The 12,841-nt window shown below is 39.6% G+C and overlaps 1 protein-coding gene and 1 long non-coding RNA gene across 11 annotated transcripts in view; one reads left to right on the top strand and one right to left on the bottom strand.

Moving 5' to 3' along the window:
- Positions 1–12,841, top strand: part of pard3bb (par-3 family cell polarity regulator beta b) — a 400,101-nt gene that overhangs the window by 350,407 nt on the left and 36,853 nt on the right. For 6 of the 10 annotated variants that reach the window (XM_051906924.1, XM_051906925.1, XM_051906926.1 and 3 more), the window contains 2 exons: positions 460–536; positions 9,872–11,346. The exons of 3 other annotated variants lie outside the window; for them this stretch is intronic. In XM_051906924.1, coding sequence (XP_051762884.1) covers positions 460–536; positions 9,872–10,226 — 432 coding nt within the window. In that variant the 3' untranslated portion in view covers positions 10,227–11,346. Of the gene's footprint in view, positions 1–459; positions 537–9,871; positions 11,347–12,841 lie in introns of those variants that run through there. One more of the 10 variants, XM_051906927.1, reaches the window with a different exon arrangement.
- LOC127519307 (uncharacterized) overlaps positions 1–12,841 on the bottom strand; it is a 56,822-nt gene that overhangs the window by 30,627 nt on the left and 13,354 nt on the right. The window lies entirely within an intron of this gene.

Raw genomic sequence — 12,841 nt, 5'->3', positions numbered from 1 at the left:
CACAGCTGGCTAAAGTGGAACGGGCCCAAAGGCATGTCACAATCAAAGAATCCTGGAAAAAAATGCATCACTGTTTACACAAAAACATTAAGCAGCAAGTGTTTTCACAATTGATAATAAGAAATGTTTCTTGAGCAGCAAATCAGCATATTAGAATGATTTCTGAAGGAAATGTTCAAAGTAACGTTCAACTATCATGGTCAACTATTTAAAATGCATTCTAGTGTTGTGTGTTGTGATATCTTGAGCATTAGCAGCTACTTTTGTGTTTGATATTGATTTGATTAAGTCGGTAGTAGCCAACATTGTGTACAACAAGCTTTGTGTATATACTGCCCTGTTGACACTGCCACACCCCCATACATATCCCACTGTAGCTTTATTGCAGTCTTATATAATATGTGTCATGTAAACCTCTTCTTCTTGTTTTCACTCTGCTCGCTTCTTGACCTTTATCAGATGCCAGTGAGAAACATTGACCCCAGACTGACACCACGCTACGAGGATACCGAGCGACAGTACGCCTCCCTGCCCAGGTAAGAACATCCACTCATTAATACCGCATCCTTCGTGACAAATCGGGGAGAGATTGAAAGCTAGAAAAGTAGAAGACGAGAAGGAAGAGAGGGGGAGAGCAGGTAGTCATCTGTCTCTCTCATGCAGTGCTGAATAATCCTCTTTAATGCGTATAATTAAATCTGGAGTGTCTGCCTTCTGAGACCCTCCTATCCTGGGAATTCACCTGATCCTCTCCAGGGAGACGGCCATGCGGTCGCAGCTCTGTAACCCGATCACAGAGCACATTTCTGGAGCCGCCTAAAGTTACAGCTGCCTCTTTCTGTCTGTCTTTTCTCCTCCGTTGTTTCTATCGGTCTCAATCACGTCTTTCCGTGTTTGCTGAGTCTGACCGACCACGACGGCCAGCGCAAACAAACAGGCAATCACACAGGCGTGAATGTTGGCTCGTAATGTCCACAGCCTGTTTGCCCTCTCTGGTCTGTGTAAACAGCGCTGGTGTTAGTGTGAGGGTCACGGTTTATGAGTTTGGCACATGTAAGTGTGGATCTGTCATCACATGATTGCAGAAGACTATAAACGGATAACTGATAACAAATGAGACACATTAAGAAATCTAAAACTTGCAAGTGATGAACTTTTAAAAGTGTTGGCGAGGCATTTTAATAGCACTCATTGAATTGAAATAAAATGCTAAAACACTTATAAAGTATTTATCACTTTCCCTGCAGCAACATTACAGGGGTAAACTAAGATTTCACTCCTCCAAAATGGCTTATCGCAACAGATTTCAGTATCAACCACCCCGGGGTCTACTTTCAAAGCCATTTCCTTTCTAAATAACGCTCATCACCTCTGTTCAAAGTGACTACTAGATCCATTAGGGTACTATGTGTTTTTTGTGATGACACCAAAAAGGGGCCAAAACTAGGCCAAAAACTCCTGTGGCAGACCCTCACTTTCATTATTACACCATCCCAAACTGGAAGAGTTTCAAATCTGTGTCCGGCCCACGCTGAGGTCGCTGGTTTTTGCAGTCAACTGAAGGTTGGCCTGGTCGCAAGAGCGTGCAGCTCCGCCGTGTGTGTCTAATTATAACCATTAGTGCATTGATACACCCACTTATTACCCAGTGTGCTCAGCTCGAGGTCAGCCAATCAGAAGGTCTATTCGCCACCTGCCTCTAGATTATTGGATTAACTGGGCAAGTCAAAGTTGTGTTTCATTGTGTTAGGGCTTTCATTGGACCGTTTTAGTGATAATTGGGTGATGAATGCACAGATGGTGGCCCATCTCAATGAACTCTGGTCAAGAGTTACATTTATGGAGCTGTTCTTTAGTGCACAAATCAATCACAATCACTCATTCTTCCTCATCCTATCTTTCACTTCAAAGGGTAAGTTCACCCAAAAATGAAAATTCAGTCATTAATTACTCACCCTCATGTCGTACCACACCCATAAGTCCTTAGTTCATCTTCAGAACACAAATTAAGATATTTTTGATAAAAATCCGATGCCTTATTGAGGCCTGTATTGCCAGCAAGATCATTTCCTTTTTCAATGCCCAAAAAGGTACTAAAAACATATTTAAAACAGTTCATGTGACTACAGTGGTTCAACCTTAATATTATAAAGCGACGAGAATACTTTTTGTGCGCCAAACAAAAACAAAATAATGACTTTATTCAACAATATCTAGTGATGGGCGATTTCAAAACACTGCTTCATGAAGTTTCGAAGCTTTACGAATCTTTTGTTTCGAATCAGTGGTTCAGAGCGCCAAAATCACGTGATTTCAGTAAACATGGCTTCGCTACGTCATAAGTGTTTTGAAATTTCAATAGTTCACGTGACTTTGGCAGTTTGATATGCGCTCCGAACCACTGAATCGAAACAAAAGATTCGTAAAGCTTAGAAGATATTGTTGAATAAAATTGCTGTTTTCTTTTCTTTTTTTTTTTTTGGCTCACAAAAAGTATTCTTGTCGATTCATAATATTAAGGTTGAACCACTGTAGTCACATGAACTGTTTTAAATTTGTCTTTAGTAGCTTTCTAGGCTATCATTTCTAAGGAAATGATCTTGCTGTCAATGGAGGCCTCACTGAACCATCAGATTTTATCAAAAATATCTTAATTTGTGTTCCAAAGATGAACGAAGGTCTTACGGGTGTGGAACAACATGAGGTTGAGTACTTAATGACAGAAATTTCATTTTTGGGTGAGCTAACCCTTTAAGACTAACCAGTTACTCTCTCAAAAAATTAAGAAACACCCCCACTAAATCTCTCCCCTAGTCCCACACTCTTTGGCTTTTCTGGTGGTGGACCTTCCCAGACCTCTTTAGACCGGTCACAATGGTCTCATTGTTTATCTGCCTCATCAAGAACGTTCTGTGTTTGAAGACCTTTTAGTGTGTCTTCTTTGCAGTCTAAATGAGTGCAAAATCGGCAGTTGTCGAACCTTAGGAAAGACTCTGTTGAAGCAGTTTGTACAAATGTCAGTAAATTGTTCTCGTATCTTTTAGACAAGCCAGCAAGCTGTCAGTTTCAATGTTGCAAATGCCAGAAAAGAGCTCGTGATGAGGGAAGAAGGTTACATTTGATGAGAGCTCAGAAAATAATGCCATATTTCCATTGTTCTGCCTGTTCAATGTTGCCCTGGCAACCAACACCCACCATCTGCGCTAGGCTGGACCTCCTCACCCTGTCGTCCGATTTCTCACTTTCCCCCCTCCTCCTTTTTCTTCCCTTTTCTAGTTTTCATTTTCCTCTCCTTCTGAAATTCATGAAATTTGCGTCCTCCTGTGAGGCACGTCAGGTTTGTAAATTGTCATTGGCATCAAAAAGACATGATGGCTGATTGCTGTTCAGAGTCTCCCGCAGGTGAGCTCATAGGTGTCCGATAAGCTGCAAAACTGCAAGCTTCTGCTCAGACCGTGTAACGTCCAATAGCAGGACAAGCAGGCAAGCATGACTTCTACAGAGCAAACCTCATTTAGCATCGTTCAGCCCCAGCGTCCATTACCACACTGGGCAGGTAGCAGATGGAGAATATTAGGCTAATGATTAAATGAAGCTGGCGGAAATTTTTTGATGGTTTCACTTGCTGCGGCAAATGCGGTCAATCATTACTCATTCAGCGCTCAGAATTCGCTTTGAGGTTTTGGAATAGCTTGGCATTTGGCACAGTTTCAGGGAGGTATTATTCGTGCTTGGGCATTCTCAGCCTGAGATGCAGGATCTGCAAAATCCACGGATCTATTTCAGACTTCACGAGAATGAGACCACTTAACCGCCTGACTCATCTTTGAAGACATGTAGCACCCATCGCATACCTTTCATACAGTTCTCACACATACACACAAACGCCTATTCATTTCACACTCTCAAGGCTGAGTGTTGTAAAAGAGTTAGAGTAAAAGAGTTGCTCATTTTCACTTCCCTTTTGTCAAAGCCATCTGTGATGCGAAGCTTCAGTTACTGCAGATATTAAAGCAGTCGATTTAAGGATGAAATTCAATCAGATGTGGCAAAATAAATCTAATATCATTCCTAATTTGTATAATTACATTCTAGGTCATACAATAACATTTCTGATGGATAGACACCTATCTTGTTAACCAAGATTGTTATGAGAGCTGAATGTTTTCTTCAGTTTCTCCACTCCCAATATAAGGCTGGAATTCAAACCAAATAATCCTTCAGGACTCGGGGGGAGCCTACCCGGTGTTATATGACGGCCAGGGGTCAGTAGGCCGAGTGTTTGTGTATGTGTCTGTGTGTGTGAGGGTAAGGTGCGTGATTCCCGAGGGCAGCTGAATAAACAGCCTGCCCTTCAGATGGTCCACGGTGTTACTTCTGCAGCCAGGTGCACTATAGGAGCTCTGATGTAATCTCCAAAACATGGCACTTATTTTAGGGCAGCTCCTGTCTAGGATAGCTAGGATACTCTGGTTTGAATGTTTACGTGTCAAAAAATGATTGTCAGCTACAAACTCCTCAAGCGAGGAGCTTTTCAGGCAGCAGAACATGACCGTCCTCAATGGAAACACCAAAAAACGAGAAAACAGACGTTCTCTAGACAACATTTGCCAATCAGACACTGGAGTTGATGTTCCAGGATGAAGGTTTGAGGAGCTAGCAGCTGGCACCTTCTGTTTTTTCCCTCTTTTCTCTTTGGTGATGGACGACTGAATCATTCATTATTTCTCACTTTACCTATATTGCTCTTTTGTTTTGGTTTCTCTGTCATTAAAGAGTCATTCAGTTGGTAATGAAATCTCATTTCAGGAGGGAAACTTTGTTACCTGAAGTTTCATAAGTGCTTAACAGGGTTAGGAAGCCCAAATGAAGACAGCAGTCTCTTACTCGCTTTGGAATTTGGCTGATATGAAGAGCCCGAGAAAGTGAAGATGCCTCCGTGTATAACACGCTGGCTTATGGCTGTCATCACCGTTTGAAAGTAATGGTAAAACAGTCCCACAATATAATTTTGCCTGCATCTGCTCACTGCATGATGGAGAACTGGCGGCAGATTTTTAATATACCTTTCATTGTTCATTCGGTGAAGGAGGATCATTTCGTTTTTTAGCTATTACGTTGCAGGAGTTTCCCAGGGGACTAATTTAGTCTGCAGTGTTTATCCATGTGGCTATCAAAAGAGAATCATGCCATAATTATTTTGAATGGTTTTGTAAAGCTCAAAATGTTTTTTAGGTACTGCATGTGGTAGCTTTTCTAATGCCTTGTCTTTTTTGTGTGTGTGGAGCATAATCAGGGTGGATGCCGATGCCGTTTTTTTACACTAAAGAATGATTATTATTCATTTAATTATGTATATTTTATTTGCCAGCTGACCCATCGCCGTGACACAGTACGTCGTATTGAACAGCCTGTACTATCCCTCAAAGCTTCATTTTTATTAAATTCATTAAATATGCCGTCCACCCTGACTAAGGTCCATGGTGCTCAAAACAGCTGCTCCCAGCTGTTGAGCCCACAAAACCATTTAAATAACTGCACATCAAGAATGTCTTATAATTCCCTACCAAGCTCCAAAAGCAGTTACAGAGTCTTTAAACCAGGAGGGAAATGTGTCCCAGTGGGCCACATACCACTGTAGCACATTTAGTACGAAAAATCAGGATTTCACGGACTGAATACTAAATTCACTGCCATGAGATACTTAGAAAAGAACGGGTCTAATGTTTCTAAACTTCTTAACTTGTTTACTGATCCTCAGACTACATGCTTGTTCCAAATAACATGATGCCTCTTCCTGGTTTCCCAGCTTTCTCTTTTTTTTATTTAGGAGAGACATAAAGGGTCAAATTAAAGAAGGGGGGTCAGTATAATACTTTAGACACATTACAAGAATACGGTACACATTGGTGTCCTAGTTTTAAACACATAAAATGTCTTTTAAAATGGTGATTTTAGCCTGTTCCACTACAGGTCTCTACCTTCTTGATTGTATCAATTAAAGTGGCAATTTTTTTCAATTCTATAGAATATTAACTCATTTTAAACAAAAACATTTTAAGCACAACCTGTTTGATTCATTTTTATCTTATTTTATTGTAGATGTAATGTTCATTTCTAGAAAATATTTTAAAAACAAAATATAGAATCTATAGAATATTCCATAGAATATTAACAAATTATAATTTTACCAGAAATGTCCTACATTTTGAACACAATTTTATATATATATATATATATACCAAAATTTATTCAGACACCTTGAACATTTCATTCATTAATACAGTTTATTCACTATAAAAAAAAAATGGTAATAAAATATGGCAAGATCTCAGAGTTAAACTGTGTCAGAAAAAATTAATCTCAATTATGTCAGATAACACTTAAGCAAAACATGGTCAGGTCAAAGTGTCTGAATAATTTTTGGTTCTAAATTTTTATCAGTTTTACTGGTAGTCCACTGTATGAAGAATTTTTGGGTATAATATGTCACAGTTTACTTTATTTTGCTATCCTCACTTACATAAATGAACTATAGTGCCCTGCACCCTCTAGTAAAAATGTATCAAAAATGTCTGAATAATTTGTGGTTTTACTGTGTGTATATATATATATATATATATATATGTGTACAGTGATCAGCGTAAATGATTCATTGGCTTCTGATCTGAACCTAATCGAACACCTATGGGGAATTCTGAAGAGTCAAGTTGAGCATCACTCTCCATCCAGCATCCAGTCTCTAAAAGAAGTCATTCTTGAAGAATGGAAAAAGATAGATGTTGCAAAATGTCGCCAACTTGTTCATTCCATGCCTAGAAGACTTGGTGCTGTCATTAAAAATCATGGAGGCCATACAAAGTACTAGATGTAGTAGTTTTTGTTGTGAGGTGTACTCATGTTTGCATCACCCTAATCTGAGTAAAACTGAAAAATATGTAATCTAAGTTATATTATTAACCTTACTTTCATGTTATAAGTTAAACAGATGTTATATTAAACTTAGTCTTGTCAACATTTTGGAAATTGTTTTTGTGTTCATTGAGATATTGTTTAAAATGTTACTTTTCAAAGGGGGTGTACACATTTACGCTGAGCACTATATATATATATATATATATATATATATATATATATAGTAGCTGTTTATTTTTATGTTATTTTCTTTTAAAAAAATGGTTTTAAAATATTGAAAAAAAATGGATTACAACTGGTTTTCAAAAATGGGAAAACCTATAGAAAATAAAACAGCTGTTTGTTTTTTTTTTGGTTAACAATCAATGTTTTCTGAAGGTTAAGCACATCCTTACACTGGCCAGAGAGAGAGAGAAAGAGAAGAAAAAGTGTTTCAGGCCCTATTTTGTACCCTGTTCATGGAAAGTGAAATGGACAGTGCCTCTGTTTCCCCAGCTGTTGATCGTATTCACAGTGGAACATTCTTCACCCCACCAGGTCTCTTGTGTCCTTCTGTCCCTATAGACTCATCAAAACTGTAAGACTCAACATCAAGAAAAGATTAAACCAGAACAGAAGTATAAGCTCTTTGCGTTTTGTATTAGCTTGTTGGAGGACTATAGGTTTGAGAACATGAAAGATTAATTGTTAATGTTCTGGGCTTGAGGTGAGGTCTTGGATAAGCTGGCAGAACCAGGTGCAGGCAACCACCGCATGTGGTAAAGCTGATAATCTCCAGCAGTAATGATGATTTTGGCCTTCACTGGCCCCCAATTTGCAAACACACACATACACACACTGCTTATCTGAGACTGTTGAGGCTGTGACGTCACAGCCAATGATATGAGAAAGTCTGACTGAGAGGGTCAGGAGGGAGTGCGTGCATCCAGACGCCCAGTTGTCCCGCTGGATGGGTGGTCACAGCTTTGGAGAGATTAAGATGATGCTGATGATTTTTTGGAATGCCTGTTTTCTTGCCCTCCAGGTCTTTAGGAACCCTCCCTTAGTGGGAAGCGAGACCACAGTGAAAGAGTGTGCTTTCCGTCAAGGGCATTCAGAATGATGTTTTCCACATTCAGCTGGAGTAACGCAATATGTGTAAAACACATACACAGGCCGTCTTGCACTAAAAGTAGCTAATTGATACTGCAGAGAGCCATCAGATGGGAAGCTTGTTCACAGACATGTCGTACACATAAATAAGTTAATGGGGATGGTCTGGAAAGTCAAACACAACGATCCAGGCCCCTTAAGACTTCTGGCATGCCGAAGCTGTCATTGATACTAGCCTGAGGTATGACGGGAATGGGAAGGAGGGGAAGGAAGACAGCTGATTCGGCAGTATAGTGAAAGCAGACGATCGTACTGATCATTACATATATTATTATATATAAAACTAAAATATATACACTACCATTCAAAAGTTAGATTAAATAAGTTGATCAAAGGTGACAGTAAAGACATTTATAATGTTACAAATAAATGCTGTTCTTTTCAACTTTCTAATTATCAAAGAGTCCTGCAAAAAAGTGAAGTAGGAAGAAAGACAGCTGATTCAGCAGTTCAGCATGAGCGGGCGATTGTACTGCCCTCTGCCTGGTTTTGTTTTCGCTCTCGTTCTCATTGGCCTGAATCTGGCTGTCTTTCAGCCGAGGTGTAATGTAACTGCCAGCTAAAGCCTCTGGAACTCTGCATTCAGGGCGCAGCAGCGCAAGAGCCGGAAAAATGCGAATTGTGCTATGAAAGGTGATCCACGCTGAATTAATGCGCAGTGTCTCGCCTTACAGTGGAGTTTATACCTTAATCAGCCAGTGTGAGGAAACCAGAGATGGCCGTCTGTCTACTGTCTCCAGGGACCCTGACCGCATGTCGGTCCCTGTCCGAGACGTTGTATGTGCTAGAGACGTGTTAAAATGTTTATGTTGCACGTCCTTGGTATGTCACGCTTGCCTCAGCACATGTAACACAGGATCATGATATCGGGACTCACCCACTCTCTCCCTCCCTCCGCCCCTTCTCACTCTCCACAAAATGCCACTGGTCGGATTAGGGGTTACTGTACTATCTGTTCGTCCTCAGGCTTCTTATTCCTGCAGCATTTTAGTGTACAACCTGCAGATCCGACTCCTGAAGCTCCTAGTGAACTGACTGGCAGTCTACTGTCTACATACAGTAGGTAGCAGTGGTAAGGCTATAAAAGGGCCAAGGGGGCATTAGCCGTCTCAGTTTGACGGCTGGTCCACCCAATCAAATAAGACACAAAATTATTTTTTTTGTGGGAAAAGAGAAAAAAAAATCACACATACATGACAATAATAATCGCTCAATGAATTTATAGAATGTCACTTGTGAGTGGATTCTAATTTAAACACCTCTGATTGGCCATTAAGTTCAAGAAATCAACAGATATGTTGGTGATTGACTACTGTACATTGCTCAACGCTGCAAAAACATGTTGTAAATAGAAACCTTTGATGCTTTCCAGAGCGCTAACACAGATAAGCACTGGATCGTTTACCAAATCGCCAATATGCTATTATTACGAAGAAAAATTGATCCTAGACCAGCAGTTATGAGCAGAAGCATGAGTCGACAGTGGTTTCAGTGAGAAATTCCACGCTATGATGAATATCCACACTGATGATGCTGAAAATTCAACTTTGCCATTTACAAGAAAAAAATAGATATATTTGAAATTAAATTGAAATAGAATTGTTTTTAGATTGTAATAATATTTCACAATATTACTGTTTGTACTGTATTTTTGATTATATAACCCAATAATCCAATATAGCTAAAATGTTTTCTAAGTAAGCATCTCGCTTGGTTTTGAAACAGATTGATAAATGTATTTTTTCAGTTTGACCATCTCCTTCCAGATCCTAACTGTATTTCCTTTAACATTCCTGTCTTGCAGAAGAGCACCAGTCGAACCTATTGAGTATCCAGTGCAGCCATGGGCTGGACACAGGGACCCCACGCACTACCCGAACCCACAGTCAGGCTACCACCTAAGCTACCCTCCCAGGGATAACTACCCTCACCCGGTAGACCCTCGGCAGAATGACTCAGGGTTCTATCACCCTCCTCCACAGCAGAGAGGCCCCCTTCGCCAGGATGTGCCCCCTTCTCCCACCATACCCCTCCGAGGCCCTCGCTTTGACACCATGAACCGCGGAGGCTACCGCAACAGCAGCCCAGATCGCTACGCGTACGGAGAAGCACGACACTCGGACCCGAGACAGAAGAGTCCGATGACGGCGGCTGTTTAACCTCACAATTTGGTTTTTTTTTACCATGTGTACGATGTTTCTAGAGCAAGCACCAGTGTGCCCACTATTATGGACAGGTGTTTACAAGTTTTTTACTAACAATTTTGTTTTGTAATATCCCGTCGTAATAGCCAAAGCTACATCTTAGAGTCCTGATGCAACATTTGCAGGGACAGTGATCCATATGTAACTCAGTCCCACTCAGACGGTCCCTCCATATGTTTGTGTGTCTGTAGGATGAATGTTGGCCTTCGGATGATTGGCTAGATCCAGTTATAAACACATTCCAGCACCACTTTTATTGGCACATTATTGTACAATCTTTGCAATGGCAATTTGAAACTGTGGTATATGTGTACTAATGTGTGTCTGCTTGCATGTTTAAGGATGAAAGGGCGTTATTTTAGAGCACTCCATATACTCTTTTTGAATTTAGCTTTTCTATTATGGAAGGATATTAAGCCACTGTATGAGATGCAAAACGTGTCACTATGAACAACAGCTTAGAATATTTACTTTTTTACACATAGATTTGGTCATACATAACAAAGTACAAGTATTTCATACTGAGAATCTTAGTAAGTCTGGAATATTAAAAAAAAAACAAAAAAAAAAAACAGTACAACGTAGCACTCATGCTAACTGTCCTGAATGTGAAGTCATATAAACAAACAGAGGAAGATGAAGAAAAGAGGTTGTTTTTCAGGAAAAGGAAAGGAGAGTCTAAAAACCTCTGACACAGAGGAAGGATGAGAACCGCACATCTTCCTGGGCTTACAGCGTTCCCACCTGAATCCACACCTATGAATGGGCCGCCTGCCATTTTACCCCACTAAAATAGGGTTTGTTTTAAGATTCTTAACTTTTGATAGTATTTCAGTCATGTTTAATGATTTCACATGTATTTTGGTACAAAAACTCTCTCTGTATTCAGAGTTCAGGCAACATGACAAATAAAAGTATTATTGATTGTAGTATGAGATAATCATGTGAACTTCCTATGTAACTTTTTACAAAACAGAATGATCTGTGCACCTAGTATCACTGTATACATTAATAATATGTACAAAATGTTCTTTTATATAACACATTTTCAATAAATATGCATTTGAAACTGTCACTATATTTGTCATTTTAAAACTTTGAAACTTCCCTCTAGCTGCATATCTAAGGAGGAGAATCACTGAACTAGGCGAATAATCCTCCAGTACGATTCAATTCTATCTCCCAGCCCCCTGATAAAAACTCTACCTGCATATGTGATAATAGATGGCTGCAAATTAACACAGCAGTAATTATCAATTAAGTTGAAGAGGTGATATGCATCTGTGATTATGGTCCAATTTTTAAATTTGAGATGAAATTCGGGCTATTGGAGAATGAAGAGTTTTATGTGATAATTACAAAGGCCGCACACCACATTATCTGCTCGGGATTAATTAGAGCTCTGTGCAGAAGAGGAATGCTGAGAGAGAAAGAGACATTAGGGTATGTAACAGCATTTGCTGAATGGAGTCATTTCAGTCCACTAGCAGCATCAAATTACTTTATAATACATGATTGTTTTCAAGCAGGTTTCACAAACACACCCCCTTTTCCATCCCAGGTTCACACCATTGGCTGAGCAATAAATTGACAGCTCCAGGTCACTAAAACATCCAAGCAGTACTGAAAGCATTACAGTATTTTCATTTCATCGAGAAAACCAACATACATGACTTGCACATTAAAATGGATAGACGAAAGTGTTTGAAAAAAAAAATTGGTCACCTTGACTTTTTAAAAGTCTTGTTTACTATTGGTTATGGACACATTCACCTTAAAGAGTTAGTTCACCCAAAAATGAAAATTCTGTCATTAAAGGTGCAATATGTAAGACTTTTGCAGTAAAATATCCAAAAAACTACTAGGCCAGTGTTGTATATTTTGTTCACTTGAGTACTTACAATATCCCAAATGTTTGCAACTATTTGTAAATCGTGAGAAAATTGCAATTTTAACAAAGGCTCCGGGATGTGTGAGGAGTCGCCTGTCAATTGCGTCATACCCACGTTACCCTCAGTTTCCGGTTTTATTTTGTAGAAACCATCGAAACACCAAAGACGCTTTAATATTTACATGTTTTAATAGGCAAGGGAGCAACTATTTTGATATATTTATAGACAAAACTAATTATTGTTATATAGCTCAACACGTTTAGTCTTATTGCTTAAATCAAATTTTCTTGATTTTTTGCGAGTACCATGCTTTACCATGCCTCAGAGAAACACACTATTTTGTGAAGTAGCTAACATAGCATAATCAAAAATTAATTGCATGCCATTTATCAACACAAGCCATCCAATATTAATATGATATTCTAAAATCGATCTAGCTTACTGCAGTGTGTCTCAAACAAGTGTCTCACAGCAGCTGCCAAGCGAACGCACAGAGTAACGTTATAACATAATTTTCAACACACTCAAATGTATCTAATATGATAAACAGAGCTGCGTTACCTCATACTCATGACCGGAAAAGCGGAAGCGGCGCCGGTGACTGTGGCATAATAAAAGATCCGCTGCTTGCGGCGTGTGTTGCGCAATCGCTCCAGCGGCCTCGTTCAGCTCCCACAA

Source organism: Ctenopharyngodon idella, chromosome 9 (assembly GCF_019924925.1).
Source record: "Ctenopharyngodon idella isolate HZGC_01 chromosome 9, HZGC01, whole genome shotgun sequence".
In the NCBI taxonomy this organism is placed as follows: Eukaryota; Metazoa; Chordata; class Actinopteri; order Cypriniformes; family Xenocyprididae; genus Ctenopharyngodon; species Ctenopharyngodon idella.
Note: the sequence above shows the minus strand (reverse complement) of the source record. Positions and strands in the feature narration are given on the sequence as shown.